The following is an 18429-nucleotide window of genomic DNA, read 5'->3' as shown; positions in this document are numbered from 1 at the left end:
ATATTTTCCCCTAGTCTGTCTGGGGCTTACATTTTCATTACCTTTATAATTTCTTTTAAGAAGCAGAATTTTTAATTTTGATGAAATCCAATTTATCACTTTGTTGTTTTATGAAATGTGCTTTTGGTATATCTTAGAATTTACTGCCTAATGCAACGTAAGGGTTTTCTCTCACTTTTGTTTTTCCTAGAAATTTTCTAATTCTAGTTTTTTTAAAAAAATATTATTTTAGATGTTGATAGACCTTTATTTTATTCATTTATTTATATGTGGTGCTGAGAATCAAACCCAGTGCCTCATGCATGCTAGACAAGTACTCTACCACTAAGCCACAAACCCAGCTCCAAATTTTAGTTTTTATTTAGGTTTGCATTTTAAATTGATTTTGTATATGGTGTGAGGTAGGAGTTAGTTTATTTTTTTGCAGATGGATATTCATAATTCATTGAAAAGTCTAGCCTTTCTCCATTGAATTTCCTTTGTTCCTTTATCAAAAATTAGAGGGCTGGGGTTGTGGCTCAGTGGTAGAGTGCTTGCCTAGCATGTGTGAGGCACTGGGTTTGATTCTCAGCACTGTATATAAGTAAATAAATAAATAAATAAATAAAAGTCCATCAACAACTAAAAAAAAAAATTAGATGTCCACACGTATGTACGTCTCTTTCTGGACTCAATTTTGTTTCATTGATCTATTTGCCCCTCTTCACACTCTTATCAAAATATCTGATTATTGTAGTTTTATAATCCATCTTAAAATCAGGTGATGTTATACCTCCAAATTTGTTCTTGTTTTTGTAAGTTATTTTGACTATTCTAAGGCTTTGCACCTCTAAGTGGATTTTACAAATTATTATTTTCTACCAAAAATCTGTTGGCAGTTTAGGATTGTGTTGAATCTATAAATCCTTCTGGGGAAAACTGACAATTCTCATAGTTGAGTCTTCCAACCCATGAATATGGCATATCCTCCATTTATTAATAGGATTAATTTTCTTTTTTTCATGGAGTTAGGAATTGAACTCAGGGTCTTGCATATGCTAGGCAAGTGCTCTACTACTGAATTATATTCCCAACCCAGTACTTAAATGACAAAGGAATTTTTAAAAATTTCAATTTCTGGTTTTTATTTTCTGGTATACAGACATGCAATTGATTTTGTGTATTTATCTCATATCCTCTGACCCTGTTGAACTTTTCAGTTCTGTAGATTCTATAGTATTTTCTGCATAGTAGATCACAAATGAGTTAAGAAAACTTACTTCTTTTTAATATGGTGACCTTTATTTACTTGTCTATTACACTGTCTAGACCATCCAGTATAGTATTAGGCAAAAATGGAGAGAGTGGACATCCTTATGCTCTTCCTAATTTTTAGGGATGAAGCATTCTTTCTTTAAATAAGTATGATGTTATTTATAGATTGTTTGTGGATTCTTCTTATCAAATTGAGGGATCTCCCTTCTATTTCTAGTTTTAGAGTTTTTATCTGGAATAGTTATTGGATTTTCTATTTCTATTGAGGTGATCATATGTTTTTTTTTGGTGGTTTGTTAATATGATGAGCTACATTGATTGGGTTTTGGATGTTAAGCTAACATTACATTCCTAGGAATAAACCCCACTTTAGCGTGATGTATTATCCTTTTTCTATACTGTTGAGTTTATGTTGTTGAAGTTTTATTAGGGCCTCATGCAAACAAGTGCTCTAACAGTGAACTATAGAGTTATTTTTCCGGTACTATAGATCAAATTTGGGGCCTTTTGTAGGCTAAGCAAGTGCTCTACTCCTGAGCTACACTCAGCCTTTTAAATTTTATTTTGAGACAGAGTCTTGCTAAGTTGCCCAGGCTGGCTTCAAACTTGTGATTCTCTTGCCTTAGCCTCTTCAGTAGCTGGGATTACAGGCATGTGCTACCATGCCTACTTGGGAGTTTGCCTTTGAAGATTATAATTTGTCCCAGGACCCTTCCTCTCTTTCTTTCTCTCTGCTTTCTGCTCCACCACACACTTCCTGTCACGATGTTCTGACTCACCACAAACCCGCAGTGATGGGGCCAAGCAACTATGAACTGGAACTGATGAAACCATGAACCAAAATAGGATGCAAATATTTTTTGCAGGCTGTAGTTGTGTCTTTCTTTCTTTCTTTTTGGTACTGGGGATTTAACCCAGGGGCACTTAACCACTAGCCACATACTCAGCCCTTTTTTATTTTTAATTTCGAGACAGGGTCTCACTAAGTTGTTTAGAGCCTTGCTAAGTTGCTGAGGTTGGCCTCGAACTTGTGATCCTCTTGCCTTAGCTTCCCAGGTTGCTGGGATTACAGACATGCATCACCATGCCCAGTTGTCTTGCTTTTTAAATGTAACTTGACAGCCCATTTAAATTGGTTATTTAGACCATTTACATTTAATATAATTATTATTATAATTAGTTTAAATCTATAATTTTTTTCTATTTATTCTATTTGTTCTCATTATCATGTTTTTCTGCCTTCTAGTCAGTTGAATTTATTATTCCATTTTATCTCAATGAAACTCTTGTTTCATTATTCTAGTGATTACTTAGTGCTTATAGGATACACCTTTATTGCAGTTAACCTTTACATGATATTGTTCTACTTCATGAAAAGCATAAGAACTGTTCAATAGTATCATTGAAACTGGATTTGGAGATGAAACTCCATTCTCAGCTTCTGTTGGTGGGTGGAGTCTGTGTAACTTGTGGGTCTCTGCAGCCCAAAAACCCAGAAAACTGGGTTTAGTGTTAGTAGCTAATCACAGCAGGGGATGCCTACTGGCATCAGCTCAGAGGGTCCAACCTGCAAAGACTGAGTCTTCCCCGCTCTTACTGAGTGGTGTGTTGCAGCTCTTCATGTGGGCTGTACCCTGCAGCATTGCAATAGACTCCAGCAACTCATCGCCACATTCTCACAAATCTAAAGAATGAAATTACAGGACAATGGAAGGCAAGAGTGAAGAGAGTAGGGTTTATTCAAGTGTGAAGAGTAGAAACAGAACTCTTGCAAGCGCTAGAGGAGTCCCTGGTAGGGTTACCACTGGAGTGTGCTAGTCTAGGGGTTTATATAGCCCTTGGGTCAGTGCTATTGTTTCACGTTCATGTCGGGTTTGGAAAAGTACCAAAGCTATTGGTTAGCCCTGCAATTCCATTCAGTCTGGGCCACTTTGGTTTTCCTGCCATGTGTGGGTAACTGGGAGGTTGAGGTCTTCAGATCAGATGGAGGATGCTTGAGGTACAGGGCTGCACTGCGAGGCATTCTTGACCCTGGCTTGTCCTGTGACAGGCCCCTATTCACATGGCAGGCTCCTCAGCTACAGCCTGTGCTTGGCACGAGCACTCCCAACCCACCCAGGTCACTGCTTTGCTTCTCTGGACAAAGGCTTGGATTCATCATCATAAACAAAATAATGTTCTCCCTTCCTGACATTCACATTTAAATGCATGAAATGTGTACACATGTTAACATCATATAAAAAGGAACTTTGTAGATATGATTAAGTTAAAGATCTTGAGATGGTGAGGTTATACTGGATTACCTAGGTGCCCCAATGTAATCACAAGAGTCCTCATAAGAGGGAATTGGGAGTCAGGGTTGGCCAGGAAGTGTAATGATGGAAGCAGAGGTCAATGAGATGCAATAGATGTAGGAGCTATGTATTAGTATTTTGTTGTTGTTGTTATAAAATAAAAATACCTGGGGCTGGGTATTTATAAAGAAAAGAGGTCTATTTAGCTCCCTATTCTGGAGATTCAAGAAAATGTTGCCAGCATCTGTTCAGCTCTGTGAAGACCTTCTGGCTACATCACAACACAGCTAATGACATCATTGTGGGAGACTGTGTGAGAGGAAGACAGGACTTGGCGAGTCAGGAAGTAAGATGGATTCAGGCACCCTGTTCTTTTTATAACAACTTGTTCCTGTAGGAACTAAGTGGGGTCCCAGGAGAACTATGTCATTCCTTTCTGAGGGTATCCTCAATGACCTCACCACCTTCCACTAGACAACGCGCCCCCCCCCCCCCCCCCCCCCCTTAAAAGTTCTACCACTTCTCAACAGTACCACACTGAGGACTAAGCTTCTAGCACAGAAAACTTTGGGGAAGACACTCAAGCCATATCCAAATCATAGCAGCCCATGAACCAAAGAATGTAGGTGCCCAAATGAGTACCGCCTGCCTGTCTTCCTCCCTCCCACGAGCTTGCCTGCCTTCCTTAATCCCTTCCTTCCTTCCTCTCCCACCCCCAGCAGTTTCTTAATAATCCATTGTGTATGTATCCTATTGTTTATTTAACCAGCCTCCTATAGATGGATATTTGGATTGTTTCCAGTCTTTTTAGAGTATAAAATATACAATGAATACATACTTTCATATTTTTGCATGTGAATCTGTGATAGAGATTCCCAGAAGTGGAATTGCTAGATCAAAGAGGGAAATACTTACGTAGTTTTGCTAGATATGCCAAATTCTTCTTCATGGTGCCGTGCCCTTTGCATTCCCACCAGCAGTGGATGAGATTGGTAGGCATATTTCTAACATCAGAATATTTCAACATTATAGTAGGCGGTTTCATGTCAAGGTGAGAACTGGAATTATCAAAACAGAGAACCAGGTGGGGGGCTCTTACCAGGGATGTTATAGAGGTGATTCTTGTATCAGGTAGGGCTCAGACTCAATAACTTTTAAGCTCATATTATAATCCTATTATTCTTTAAAAAATTCCTCTGATGAATTTAGAAAGTAGGTCCTGGTGGTTTTTCTGCTTCTGCCTTATTACAGTGCTTCTGTATTACCAAGGTGCATTTCTCTCTAAGCAATTACAGTTGGTGAAGTTGGTGAAGTGATGTGATGTGATGTGTTGTGAGAATTGGTTTGGGAGGGTGGGTATGTAGATTGGAGACTGTTTTCCTGGTGGCTTTGGTGTGGGAAACTGTTTTACTACAAGGGCAGGACTCTGTCATTTCTAGGCAAACAATGGGATGGCTCAGTGAGAACTTAGGTTGGGTAGTGGGTAGGTTCTGTGCAAGGGCTGTGGACGAGACGCCCTTTAGGAGCTGTATGACTTGGCCACCCCAGCCTTCCTCTCCTCAGCCTTTCAATGTCTCGTGGGATTCCACCACGATGAGGTAAGAGTGTTTGAGGTGCTAACCTTGTACCGAGTAAGAGCTCAGTAAATGTTAGCCATTGTCGCTGTGTTGGTTTTGGGTGTAATGGGACCATTGAGGGCTTGAGAACCTCTGGGCCAGAAGAGGCAGCGGTCCACCTTGCCAGGGCAGTCTTGGCACAAGAGACCCTGGAACTGAATTGTAGATCAAGAGAGCTACTAAGGGGGAGCGGAGAGAGAGAGTAGGCAGGAAGGGGACGATGGTTGGAGAGCCAGAAAAGGAGACAGCGGAGTCCAGGAATGTGGTGCCATGGGCCTAGACTTCAGTCAGTCTGGGGATGGTTCCAGAAGGCTTCACAGAAGAGATGGCCCTTGAAGGCAGGGTAACTCTTAGATAAGCTGAGAGAAGAGGGGAGGACAGTGCTCAGGGAAATGCCCCCCATGTGAGTGCTTGTGAAATAATCTTGCGCACTCTGCAAGCCCTACCTAGGGCCCGTGACTCATCCCTTCAGCTCTCTAGAGTTGGTTCAAATTGGTGTTTTCAGTCACAAACACCGACAGCACCTATTATGTGCCAGGCAAGTAAGTCCCGAGAATATAAATATAAGATTTGCTCTGGTGCAAAGTTCCCCATGTGGGAGTTTTCTCCACGACAACCGGCGTCTCTGATATTCTGGTTCAGCGTTTTGTAGTTCAGTAACTACATATGCTGTTCGTATGCCCAGTCTTGGTGAAGAATCGCCAGCGTAGGTTATTTATCTCTTTATACACATGGAGGTTGTTAATGACCCACTGTGGTGACACATGGTGGGAGTGAGACTTGGAGAAGCTCTTTAAATGGCTCTGATGGCCTGGAAAGGAGTTTCCTGGGCCACCCCATTCCTGTATGGGATGGGCTGGGTCTGGGGACGGATGATGAAAGGATAGCAGCATTTGCATTCTTAATTTGGAGCTTTGATCCTGTCACCTGGTTCTAAGCAGGTGGAGTCACTGCTGCCTCTTTGTCCCATTCCCATTCCTTTCTAGTTCTGAAGCTTCTTGTTTGGCTCCTCTTCAAACTCAAGTGGGTATACATGGGATGGAGGGTTGGGATGCAGATGATTTCCATGTACTCTTGGGACACAGGGTGGACAAATTGGCCTAAGTTCAGGAAGGTAGATTTTGATTCATGATAAGGGCAGAGGGAATGAATCTCTGTCCTAAGTGTTGGCCAACAGTGGCACAGGCTCCTGTGGCGTATTGGGTTTTCCATTGTAGGGAAGGTTCTGTGGCAGCTGTGGAGTCACCTCTCTGGGATGTTGGAGGGAGAGCCCTTCCCTGCAGTGGACTTGAACTTCCACAGTTCGACTCTGACTGGGGGAAGAGGAAGCCACTCCAGTATATTTCTTCTCCACTTCAATTGCTGTTCCTCTTCCACAGATCATTCTTCCTTCTCTTTCCTATGCCATTTCATCTTCTGAATCCTTCATAGCTCACGCTTTCTCTGTCAGAACCCACCTGCCAAACTTGACCAACACGTGTAACAAGATATTTGTCTGGAATCTGCTGACCATTTAGGCATCAAGTCCATCAAACCAAATTTTTCTGTGGAACCGGTTCTCCCAGCAAGGGTGCACATTTCTCTCCCTCTCTGTCTGTCCCTGTCATCCCTGTGCTTTTGCACAGGCAGTAGAGTTGCAGCTGAAGGCAACAGAAAAGCAGCTTGCTCAGTGGGGTGTGTGAGTGGAAGGGTAGCCGTGGCCTTGGTTACCAGGGAGGACTGGTCCCCCCTCTAGTCTCCTGCCTCCCGCTTCCCCTCCTCCATATCCACCCCTAGCCTCAGGCTCACTCCTCAAGGTTAATTTCCCTGACAGCAGCTGTGACTCCATCCTCCTCCTCCTCCCTCCTCCATCTTCCACACACTCGGGCTTTTGAGTTATGTGCCTCCTGTTCTAATGAGATAAACAACATAAGTCTCATGAGGCTCTGCTCTTCCCTCCATAAGTGGAACTCCAGGCCGAATGCGTTGGCCTATGAAGGAACCCTGGAGCCTGTCAGCTTAGTGAGGAGGGCAAGAAAGTGGGCAAGGAGCCCCACGGGAGCTCCTGGGGCCGTTTGCTTGTTGAGATGAGGTGGATTCAAAACAGACATCAAAGAGAAGCCTATTTCCACCCTCATGGCCAGAGGAACAAAGAGCGACCTGGGCAGATAGGGTGGGAGCCTTGTCATACCACTTGGGCATAGAGTCTAAGACTCATCTGAGTCAGCTAACTCATCATAACTGATGACTGACATTTGTCAAGTTGACACGGGTATGGAGAGCTTCCTCTTGAGTACCCGTGAATCCCCATGACAGTCCCCTACGTTAGAAGTTACAGGTGGTTTTATCTTTTGCTAAGGAACAGGCTCAGACAGGTGTTGGGATATTGTCCAGGAGACATATGCTCTTCCTCTGCATCATGGGATTTCTCCAATCTACCAGAGAAAGAATGAAACAAAACCAGTCCCCTCTTCTGGGCAGTCAACTCCTTACTCAATTTGACTGTCCAGGAGGGGGGGCCTGCAGTTACGAGCAGAGTGGCCTGAGGCTGCTTCTGTGCTACTGACCTGCCAGTGCAGGGACTATACTCTCAGGAGGGCTACAGGACCCGGACAAGTGTGGACAGGTTTCAACTCTTGCCACTTAGACCTTTGGAAGACCTGGCCCGGACCTGTCTCTTCTTGCTTACCTGCTTTTGGTCAGGTTGGAAATGACAGGAAGGACACCTGAGGCACGGAGACTGTCATGCTGGGGTGGAGATGGTGGGCTCTGGGCTCAGTTCTGAGTCCACCTTCTGGAGTGCCTCTTGAATGGTTTATCTTGGTGAATGAGTCAGCAGGAACAGCAGCAGCAACGGTCATTTGCTTCTTGTATTTCTGAGTCTGATTTAGTTCTGGGTGAATTTCCTTGGTAACGCCTCCTTTATATGCATGGTAAGCCCAGTGTGCTAAGTGTTGGAGATACTAGAGGTGGTTATGATTCCTGCCATCCTGGATCTTATAAAGCCAGTAGGGGAGACAGTCAGGTAAGCTGGCAATTAATTACAGTACCTGGCAATTAAAACAAGGATCCTTGGGATCCTACAGGAAAGGCATTAAAACTGTCTTGGTACAACAAGAAAACATGCAGATACTAGATACTGCCTAGACATCCAGAGGTGCAATCAGACATCAGAGCAGTCTATAAAGTTCTTAGAAAAAATAGTTTCCCAATTTCCTTGCCTACCTACATTCAGGTTAGATAGGTTTGGCATGAATTTGTGGCACTTGCATTTTGAGAAGTTCTCTAGATGAGTTTGGTTTCAATCTGAATTAAGTATCAGTAACCTGAAATGAATGGAGATTGGTGTGACCACTTCTGGGATGTCGAGTAGTCAGTATGTGGTCTTCCCTGAAATCCTGGGGGTTACCACCTCAGAGGTGTCCTGAACATCTGGAAGGGACCCAGAATCAATGCATCTATTCAGGAATGATAGGATCAGAAGTGACGTGGTCCTGAGGTGAGCCACACAAGAAATATTGAGCTATTTCTTAATGTTTGATCATGCTTTCCTTCAAAGAGAAGTCACAATGGGACTTCCCATGGTCGGGAGAGCTTTCTTACTTTGATTTTTTGGTCTTCTCTATAATTAACCTGAGTCTGGTGCTCATGAGCTTGTGTTCAGGGAGCTCAGAGCTGCAGGATCCCTCCACTGTGGGGAAGCCCAGGAAGCAGGAGCCCCCTAGACTCTGACCCAAAGAGCTTCTGAGAATCAAAGGGGAGGGATCACACCTCCAACTTGCTCACAGTCTTGCAACCTGGGAACAACCTTGTGATTAAAATGATTCTTTGCACATAAAGGTACTGAACATTTTGGCTCCTCTAATACTAAGATAGTTGCCTCTGCTTGGGACCCAACCTAATGAATGGGTAAAGATGACTGGTAAAAGTGAGAAAAAGAGTGAATGAATATATAGCAATTGAACTTTATAGAGTTTTTTTCTCTGTAAAGGCACAAATGAAGGCAGTTCCCCTCCTAACTAAGGGCCCTAAAATGAAGATGGCAGATGGGAATTGGAGCCTGATGTTTTCTGAGCCCCATGGTCCTAAGTGTAGGAGTCACAATCTCCTGTGGGGTTGCCTGCTGCTGTTGCCACATTTATCTCCAGAAGACAGTTGTGACTTTAGGGTGAAGCTGGAACAAGTTTATTCATTCATTCATTCATTCGACAAATACGTATTTGGGTTCTTTTATGTGTCAGGCACAGTTCCAGTTTTCTGGGGATTCTAACAAGAGCCACACAAAGAGGTCCTGTCCTCACTGGGCTTTTTGCTCCAGTGGGGGTAGGCGGGCTGGTTTGCTGGTTTATTTGGAGGGACACCAGACAGTCTTTTTAGACTGCAAAAAGCAGGCTGAGTCACCTGTCTTAAGCACCTTCCTCTCCTTGCCTCCCCCCACCCGACCCTTTTCTCCAGGAATGGACTCCATTGGTCTAGTAGGGAACATTCATGCCCCTCGAAGGCCTCTGGTTGCCACACTGTGTGCCCCAGGAGTCACAGGAGTGTTATCTGATAACAGCAAGGCTCCTGATAGGGTGTTTGGCATGACGATGATTCTGGTGGTATCTGGGGTCAGATATAAATAGGGGCTCCCGCAGGGGGACAGTGTGGTGCTAGTGTACCCACTGGACTCCTGCCTGTTTCTTTCTGTAAGGCCCGGGCAGGTGGGCAGGGATGTCCAGTAATGCTGGCTGTGCAGGCCCTGGAGCCCTGTCTCCCCGAGTAGTCTGTATTCCTGTGGAGGTTGCTAGGGCTCCCTTGGCCTCTACGAGCTTCCAGTGCCTTGCAGTGGGTAGGAGAAGCCAGTAAGTGGCTCTGGCTCTTTTGAATGCTTCTCAATCCAGGCTGTCCCCAAGGTAGGCCCACTAACTCTTGCTGCTCCACTTGCTTAATCTGGACCTGGACAGAGCAGCAAGGGCTGTGGTGAGATTCACTCGGAAAGGCTCTTCTGGCATTCTCTGATGTTCTCCTTGGGCTGGCATGCAGATCTGGTTTTGGTAAAGGTGATAGCTCTTTCTGGCCTAGGCTTCCTGAACTGCATGGTGGAGCAGATGGAGCTAAGGCCTGGGATCATGTGACCTTGATTCAGTGTTGGTTCTGGCATCAACCTGCTGTGTGACCTTGACAAATCACTTCACCTCTCTGGGCTTGAATTGCCTCTCACTGTGAATGACAGGGTTAGTCAGGGTAATTTCCAAGGCCTCTGCCAACCTGAAGCCTTTAAGTTTTACATCATCTCCATCCACAGGCCTTGCTCCGGGCCAGCTGTACACATACCCTGCCCGCTGCTGGCGCAAGAAGAGACGATTGCATCCACCTGAGGACCCAAAGCTGCGGCTGCTGGAAATAAAACCTGGTGAGTGCCTTCTGGAGCTCGGCTGGGCCCACGTGGGGAGAGGCGATGGTGGAGGGGATCTGGGCTGGGTCCAAGGCAAGGCTGGCTGGCTCCTTTGTCCACAGAGCTGAGTCCTGGGAGGAGAGCAAATGTGCCCACGTGGTGCTCAGAGCTGTCTCTGTGCCCGCTCTGGGTTTGAACACGCCGGTGTCCTTCTGCGCTTCTGGTGTCTTATACCTTCTTTGTCTTCCCTCTTGCCACCCGAAGGAAGTAAAGCAGGCAGACGCAGGGGTCCCACCCAGGGTGACCATCCTGTGGCCTCCCGTGGAGATGCCCTGTTCCAGGTTGTGTGTTTTGGAGATGCTCTCTGCACCCTGTCCCCTCATACTCACGTGGCATCCTGGGGCTTCTAACTTGGAAGGGGTCAGGTCATTAAAAATAGAACCTGCCTTGGCACTTGGGGAGAGTTGAGGTTCAAAACTTAGCTCGAGGGTTTGCAGATTGCTTTGTGACCTGCAGGACCCTCAGTTGGGACTATCTTGATGCACCTATTGTGACGCTGCAGACTGTCTGCCATCCCCAGACCTGTGTCTGGCTGGGTCACGGCAGGGGCAAGGGATTGCTGGGGTCCTTGGTGTTAAGGGAACCTCTGTTTTGGGGGATGTGGGTGGGGATGTGACTCAGGGTGGTGGGAACAGCCCTGCCCAGTGGTACAGAGTTGACAAGATTGCTTCCACTGTCACCAAGGCTTTGCTGGTCACCTGGCAGCTACCTTACTCCTTACTTTCCACACTCACCCCTTAGATTGCATTTGTACCACAAGGTCCCCACCTATTTATTTGTTATTATTATTTTTTGAGTGTTTCTATTCCCAGTTCCGTGAGTAAGACAGTTGTGGTGATCTGTTTTAACCCTGATTTCACTGTGGAGCAGATTCATTTGTGAGCGGGGGATGGGAGCTGGATTCTGCATTGTGCTCCTTCCAAATCAAATCTTCCTTACATCATTTCCAGACTTTTGAAACTACTACAGGGTGATGGCTGAGGTTGTTCCAATTGTCCCCCTCCCTTGATGCAGGCAGGAGGAGACTCAAGTCTCCTAGAGTGACAACCCCATGGAGATATAATGGGTCATTTTGCATTTTCTAGGAGCCACATTAAGAAAGAGGAAAAAGAAGTCGGGGAAATGGATTTTAATAATATATTCCATTTAACCCAACTTGTCAAAAATATTATCATTTCACCATGTCATCAGTATAAAGATGACGAATGAATTCTTTTACTTTCTTCTTGGGTACTGTTTTTGAATTCTGGCATGTGTTTTTTACTTCCCCACATCTCATTTTGAACTTGCCACACTTCAAGTGCTCAGTGATGCTTGGGGACAGGGCGCCATATTGGGCAGTGTGGTATACCTTTGATAATTATTAACTTGAAGTTCTTATTTTATTGAGATCCATATAGATTAAGTGATTCCTGTGGATCCAGCAGAGAATCCAGGTTGTCTAAAGTTCTCTTTAAATGGTTTTCTGCTTCTTCATGCTGTTGGTAGGTATACTAATTTAAAAAAATCTTTAACAAGGGCTTTTCCCTTAAAAATGGTTTTATGATTATAAAATTAACATATTAGTTATTAAAATGCAGCAATAGATAGTTGGTTTTCCTTCAGTCATAAATGCTGGAAGCTCATCTTCAACTAGCCTAAGCCAAAGAAGGTCTATGTAACAGTCAATCCCAGGTTCCACGGGGCTTAGGGCATAGCTGCATTCAGGTGCACACAACTGTAGAGGGCGCTGTGCCTCCCTCTAGAACACTGGAAGGGGTAAAGTGTCAACCCATTTTATAGGTGAGAAATTGGCTGTGGACAGAGCCAGGGAGGACTCAGGGTGTGGCTCATGCACCTGAGGAAGAGCAGACCCCTGCCTGGGAGGCAAGAAACTGTTCTCAGAGCATCTGGTCCTCTGTCCACGGAGGTTTCCTTTGGGCATCTCGCCTCCCAAGGTTCGCACACTGCCTGTGGCTGAATGGGGAGCAGCTGCCTTCAGAGCTGGCTGGGGACCTGTCATGGCCTGCCATGACATGCGTGGGCAGGGAAAAGGAGGAAGCTGGGGCTGGTGGTTTTGTAGAGCCACGTCCCCTCCAGCGTACAGTGGCTCTGTCTGTGAAGTGCAGCCTCTGCCCCAAGCTTGAGGCTCAGCTGGCTGTCCCAGGTTTTAGGTGACTCTGCCCCAGAAGAGAGACAAGCACCAGTCCTTCTGAAGATGGACCCTTGGCCGTATTCCCAGGTGGGAAGAGCTGAGCTCCCCCAGGCTGGCTTATCTTCCTCTCCAACACCAAGGTACACGACAAGGAACGGCCTAGGACTGGGATAAGTAAGTTTTCAAAGGGCAGAGCCCCTTCTCCGAAGAACTCCTTTTCGGGTAATCAGACCTACTATTAAGCGTACTAAAACCAAAACCTAAACCAAGCCCTTTAGCTGAATGCCTGTCATTTCTCCATCCTGTTCTGAATCTGTACCTCTGGGCCCAGGCCTAGTGCTCGGCACATGCCCCCCACGCCATCCTGCAATGGCAGGTGAACAAAGATGCCACAGCAGTGCCCTGGGTCCGGAGACGAGGCGGCACAGCCTCCTACTTCACAGCAGCCAGGGCCCATTTAGGGAATGTGAGACAGTGTGACCGAGAAGCATACCAGCCCTTCCCAGAGGCGACAGATCTGCTTTAGAATTCTTCACACTAGCCAAAATTTCAGGCAAACGACTTCATCCCGAGCCTCAGCTCGTCCATATGGCACCTTCGTGCAGAGTAGGAGGTGGCGCCCCCTCGGGGTGGACTCCTGTCGGCGGTGCCCTTCCGGTGGGTTGTGGAGTCCAGGCTGGCGCTCAGTCCCTCCCGTGTCCTTGGCCCTGCCCTGCGTGGGTGCCACCTGCACACCTTTCAGCAGCTCTGTTCTTGTCATTCCTCAAATGCAGTTTCCACTTGAGGGAACCTCTTCCCTCTTTTGGGCCTGTCCTTCCTAAGCACAGGGTTGACTTGGACAGTGTTTTTAAACAACTCTCTCATTTTTATTCCATTTGATTTGGGCTCAAGGAAGGCGCAGTTGTTTTGGTTGATACTGTTCAGTGTGACCCAGGGTGGAGTCACTGGCACAGTCCTGGAGACACTGCTGCAAATTCCTACCAGGTGGGTGGGGGCAGGCAGTCAGGAGGCCGAGGTGGACCTTCCCAGGCACAGCGGAGTCATAGGGGTCACTGGGAAGGAGAGGGCACGGGGTGTGTTCCCTTTCACCCTAGCAATGGAATGGGCAGGACATTTTTGAGGGACACTGAATAGCACCTATCAGTGTTTTTTTAAAAAAGCACATGTCCTTTGACCTAGAAATTCTAGTAGGAATTTATCATGTATATGATCTATAATTTAATATAGTTTAACATAGTTAATATCGTTTTAGATACATACATCTAAAATATAAACAAACATACATTTAGACATTGTGGCATTGTTTATAATAACAACAAAGAATGGAAACTACCAGAAAGTCCATCGATGAGAGACAAGTTAAATACATAGAACATTCATAAAATGAATTACTCTTTTGTCTTTTAAAAAGAGTGAATAGAAAAAAAATGGAAAGATGTCTAAGATATATTGCCAAGTGGGGGGAAAAAGGCAAATTGTACAACATTATGTATAATTCTCTTTGGACAAAACTTGCTGAAAATCAATAATCAATTTGTCCGTCCTGGGATGAATCTTTAAATTTATGGAAATTAGACAACTGAGTTTATGTTGGAAGAGAGTCAGTCAACCCAAACCCCCACCCACACTTGGCATCGTCCAATTCCAACCCCTTAGGACACCCACCTTTCTTCTCCCTTCCCTCCCAGCATCCTGGGGTGTGCTCCCCTGAGCTCCCTTTGACATGTTCCAGGACTCCTGATGTCCCCCCTGGTCCACCATCAGCACCACCATGAGATGCTCTCCTCTCCCTGTGGGGAAGGCAGAGGGGTCCCCTGGCCTGTGGAAAACTGAGGGGCACTGTCTGGAGCTGATGGCTTCAAGGTGTGAGTGTCCTGCAGGTCCTATCTTCCGTGGGCAGGGAGGAGGTGCACAGCAGTGTATCACACCAACGCTCAACTTGTCCTTCCTGTCTGCCTTTTTGTCCCTGCCTGAGTCCCATAGTGATGGACAACTTCCACCAACAAAGGCCAGGGTGTTGCAAGGTTAGAGTTATCCCTGGCCCTGGGTCGGTGCTGCCAAGTTAGGAAACCAGGTCAGGGCCGAGGGAGGAGGAGCTTGGAGGGATGTCAGACAGGGCTGTGGAACTCTCACTTCCGGCTTAGCCCCTGGAGCACCGAGCTCTCTGGGGTGAGGAGGCATTCCAGGGCGGGGAGAGGGGAGGTGGATCTTGGTTGCCATTAAGTCTTTGATTCCTGGGCTAAATTATACCCTGATGGAGGGACTCCCCAGTCCTGCTGTCCCCAACCCTTCTCCCTCACTGTGCATACTCCATTCCTTCTCTGTTTCTTCACTACTCGTTGGAAAGAAAAATGTGTGATGGGGTGGGAAAGGGCCGCGAGCCGGGGAGAGTTCTTAGGAGTCTGAAAGCATTCTCAGTGTCCCTGGACCTATGCGTTTCTCACGCCAAACATCACCCCTCCAATCAGTCTTGAATAAACATCTCACAACCTCCTACTTGCCTGGGCGTCTGAAGGACAACACATACAACATTATTTCTCTCGGCTGACTAACAATTGAGTTCAGTGTTCGCTGCAGCTTGCACTTGGCCACAGAGGCGACGCAAGGTGTTTCACAGGGCAGATATCATAATCCCTACAATGTGAAGACTGGAGCAAGGGCCTGGGGCCAGCGAGGGGGCCCACCCTGGGCACACGTCCCCGAGAGTCGAGTTCTGTCCTTGAGAAGGGAGCCAAGCTGGCAGGGGAGAAAGGTGGATAGTAAATATCCACTAGAAGGCCCTGAAGCAAGCAGATGTTGGCAAAAGTCAGCTGATTAAAAAAAAGGGGACTTTACCCTTGCCTTTTTTTTTTTGGAATGAAGCAAAGAAAAAGTCTGAGAACAAACTTTTGCTTATGTCCCTCTGGATTAAATGCTCAGATAGTCTACTTAGATCAATTTAGTATCTTTCAACCCCAGACCTTTGGTCCCTGTGGTCTTAGGCAGATATTGTCTTCATTTTAGAGGTTTGGAAACTGTGGTGCCGAGTAGCAAGTTAATTTCCCAGGGGTGTCAATGGTGAAGCCAAGGAAAGAACCCTAAGGGGAGACAGTCAGAACTGGCACCGTTTCCTCCAAGACCCGACATACGCATTGGTCCTGGTGCTATCATACCAAAGTCATCAGACTGGAAGGACTTGGTGGCGGGTGTTCCTGCTCCCTGGGCACCCAAGGGACTGTCCGTCACTTTCTGCCGTGGTCCTACTTGCTGAAGTCCAAGGGTGATGGGAGAGAAGGCAGTCGGGAGTAGGGTTCTGGTTCTTTCTCTTGCCCCCCCCCCCCCATTTTGGCAGTCCCTCAATGACTGGGGATGAATGACCAGGATAACCCCCCATCCCCAGGGCACCTTGTTGGGGAAAATGACAGGAGGGCAGGGCCCCCGAAGGAGACCATAGCCTGAGATGTCCCAGAGCAGAGGGGACTGTGAGTGGGCCCGAAGGGACCCTCTGAGGGGTGGTTGAGGAGGGGGCGGGGTGTCCCACAAGGGGGCAGTGCAGGCAGAGGGGCCGCGTCCTGCCTGCTTGGCCGCCTGGGGTGCTGGCCCTGCTGCGGAACCGCCAGCACTCTACAGATGGGAGCAGGCTGCGGCCAACTTCCCCAGCTTTTGAAAATCCTGCATCTTAATTAGTTCCCCACTGCTTTTGTACATGGCCCACATTTTAATAGTCTCCAGGCTTCTTCCACCATTTGCTCTCTGATGTTCGGTGCGATTTCTCTTCTCCCCAAGACAGTCCCCCCGGCTCCTCTGACACCCTCCCGTCCGGGAACAACTTAAGGAACGCCGATGTGCCAAGCATGTAGCCTGAGATTGATGAGGCTGTCAGCGGGCCCTCGTGCCCCCAGCCTCCCCCTCTGCCATGCGCTCCTCAGATGGATGAGCCAGGCGGGGGTGGGCACGATGGGGGACGCGGAGGAAGGGACCCACGGAGCCTCGAGCCAGGTGCGAGCCGGTGGACAGCGTGACCTTCTGCAGGCCTGCAGAGGAGTCTGGCTGTGTCCTTCCGAGGGGGAAGGACGCTGCGGCTCCCAGCCCCGTCTGTCAGTGCTTATCTGTCTCTGTGCGGGGGGGTCGCCTGAGCTTGGTACAGCTGGGAGAATGGATGCCTTCAAGTGCATCAGGGGGAAATGACCAGTCATTTATCTCTTTCCTGCAGTGTCAGAGCCTGCAGCCATCCATCCTGGAGGCCTGCAACGGCAGCCTCTTCTGCTCTTGTTGGCCTCATGAGCAGGGGAGCCAGGGAGAGCGGGCAGGCCCCTTCCATGAGGCTTGGTGCCCCGAACGCCTGTACTCCAGGGGCCTCTTCTTTGGTCTCCTGCTGTCTCAGGAAGGAGCTGGGGCTGGGTGACTGAGTCTGGGTGTCCTCGGCACTGCTAATGTCCTCCAGGGCTCGGGGAGCTTGGGCCGCTGCAGTTTTCATTCCGCGGCCAGGCCCGCAGAGCCACGTGTGGAGCAGGCCTTGTGAGCCTGAGGATTCAGCAGGTCATGCTCTTGCCCTCCACCTCTGTCTCTCCCAGTTGAAGGCACGGGCTTCGAGGGCCTCTTTTCATCATCATCTCTAGCACCCAGCATGAGGCTTGGCATGTCGTAGATGGACAAAGACATGAATAAAGGGATGAAGGAAGGAAATGTGTTCGTGCTTGATCTCAAGCTTGGAGAGCACAACTGCGCTCACATCATTGCTGGTGTGCAGATGAGGGAGACTGAGCCAGAGAGGAGAAGCCTCGGATGGGAGCTGGGCTTCCCTTCCAGTTCCTAGCCGGCCCGTAGGCCCTGAGTTCTACCCTCTTGCTTGTCTTTGACTGAAGAGGTCTTCCCTGTGCCAAACAGCTGTGCTCTGGAGGAGAAAAGGCACTGAACAGGGATCCCAAGGCCTGGGGTCAAGTCCAGACCCTTCCACCTGGACTTGGTTTTATGATTTTGGGCAATTTCCTAAGTGCTCCAGTCTAGTCTTGAACCTTCATTTGTAAACCGTGGATCATGGTTATTTCAGGGAATTATGCTAAGGGCCTTGTGGGAGGGAGAATGGGGGACTTGTGTGAGAAGGTATCGTCAAGCCACCTTCACATCACACTGCAGGGTGGACCTGGGGGGCGGTCTCAGCTAAGGCTGCTCCAGTCCTTGTACCAGCAGTGAGGGTGCTGCTACAGACAGCTGGCTGCCCCAAGGGCAAGTGTGTGCTGTCTGGCCCAGAAGGGAACAGATTCTGCTTTAAGGCTCTTTTAGAAGCCTCTAATCTAGCACCAGGAGGGAAGACCTGATGTCTGGCTGTGGAGCCTGCCTTTCCCAGCACCATGGTTTGCATGACCGTGTCCCCTGGGCCCAGAACTCAGCCCTCCAGCATCCATGGCCCAGGCACACAGAGGAACCTGCAAGGCCTCCTCTCTGCTTCTACTACACCTGCCATCCTGGGTTATGTGAGGCCAGGCCCATCTGCCGGTGTCTTTCCTTCTGCCTTTAACGTAGGCTGGTTCTTGGAGAATCATTCCTCCGTGGATGTCCTCTGGTGTAGCTCCATACCTTGCCCCCTTTTAGCATCGGACACTTGGTCTTGACACCTGGCAGCTACCCTGGTTCCCTGTGTGTGGCAGCCCCCACTCAGGGACCAGAGGGCTTCTCCCCAGTGCACACTGCTGCACCGGGTATCTGATAATGAGAGTGCCACAGGGACACAGTTTT

General features: G+C 47.8%; 1 protein-coding gene across 2 annotated transcripts in view; it reads left to right on the top strand.

Moving 5' to 3' along the window:
• The window catches only part of Dpf3 (double PHD fingers 3), a 245550-nt gene that overhangs the window by 113380 nt on the left and 113741 nt on the right, over positions 1 to 18429 (top strand). For both annotated transcript variants that reach the window (XR_007107004.1, XM_047539004.1), the window contains exon 3: positions 10431 to 10538. Coding sequence is in view for 1 of the 2 variants with exons in the window: in XM_047539004.1 (XP_047394960.1) it covers positions 10431 to 10538 (108 nt within the window). In the remaining variant the exon portion in view is untranslated. The remainder of the gene's footprint in view (positions 1 to 10430; positions 10539 to 18429) is intronic.

Source organism: Sciurus carolinensis, chromosome 2 (assembly GCF_902686445.1).
Source record: "Sciurus carolinensis chromosome 2, mSciCar1.2, whole genome shotgun sequence".
In the NCBI taxonomy this organism is placed as follows: domain Eukaryota; kingdom Metazoa; phylum Chordata; class Mammalia; order Rodentia; family Sciuridae; genus Sciurus; species Sciurus carolinensis.
The sequence above is the reverse complement of the archived record's forward strand: the minus strand, read 5'-3'. Positions and strand labels throughout refer to the sequence as shown.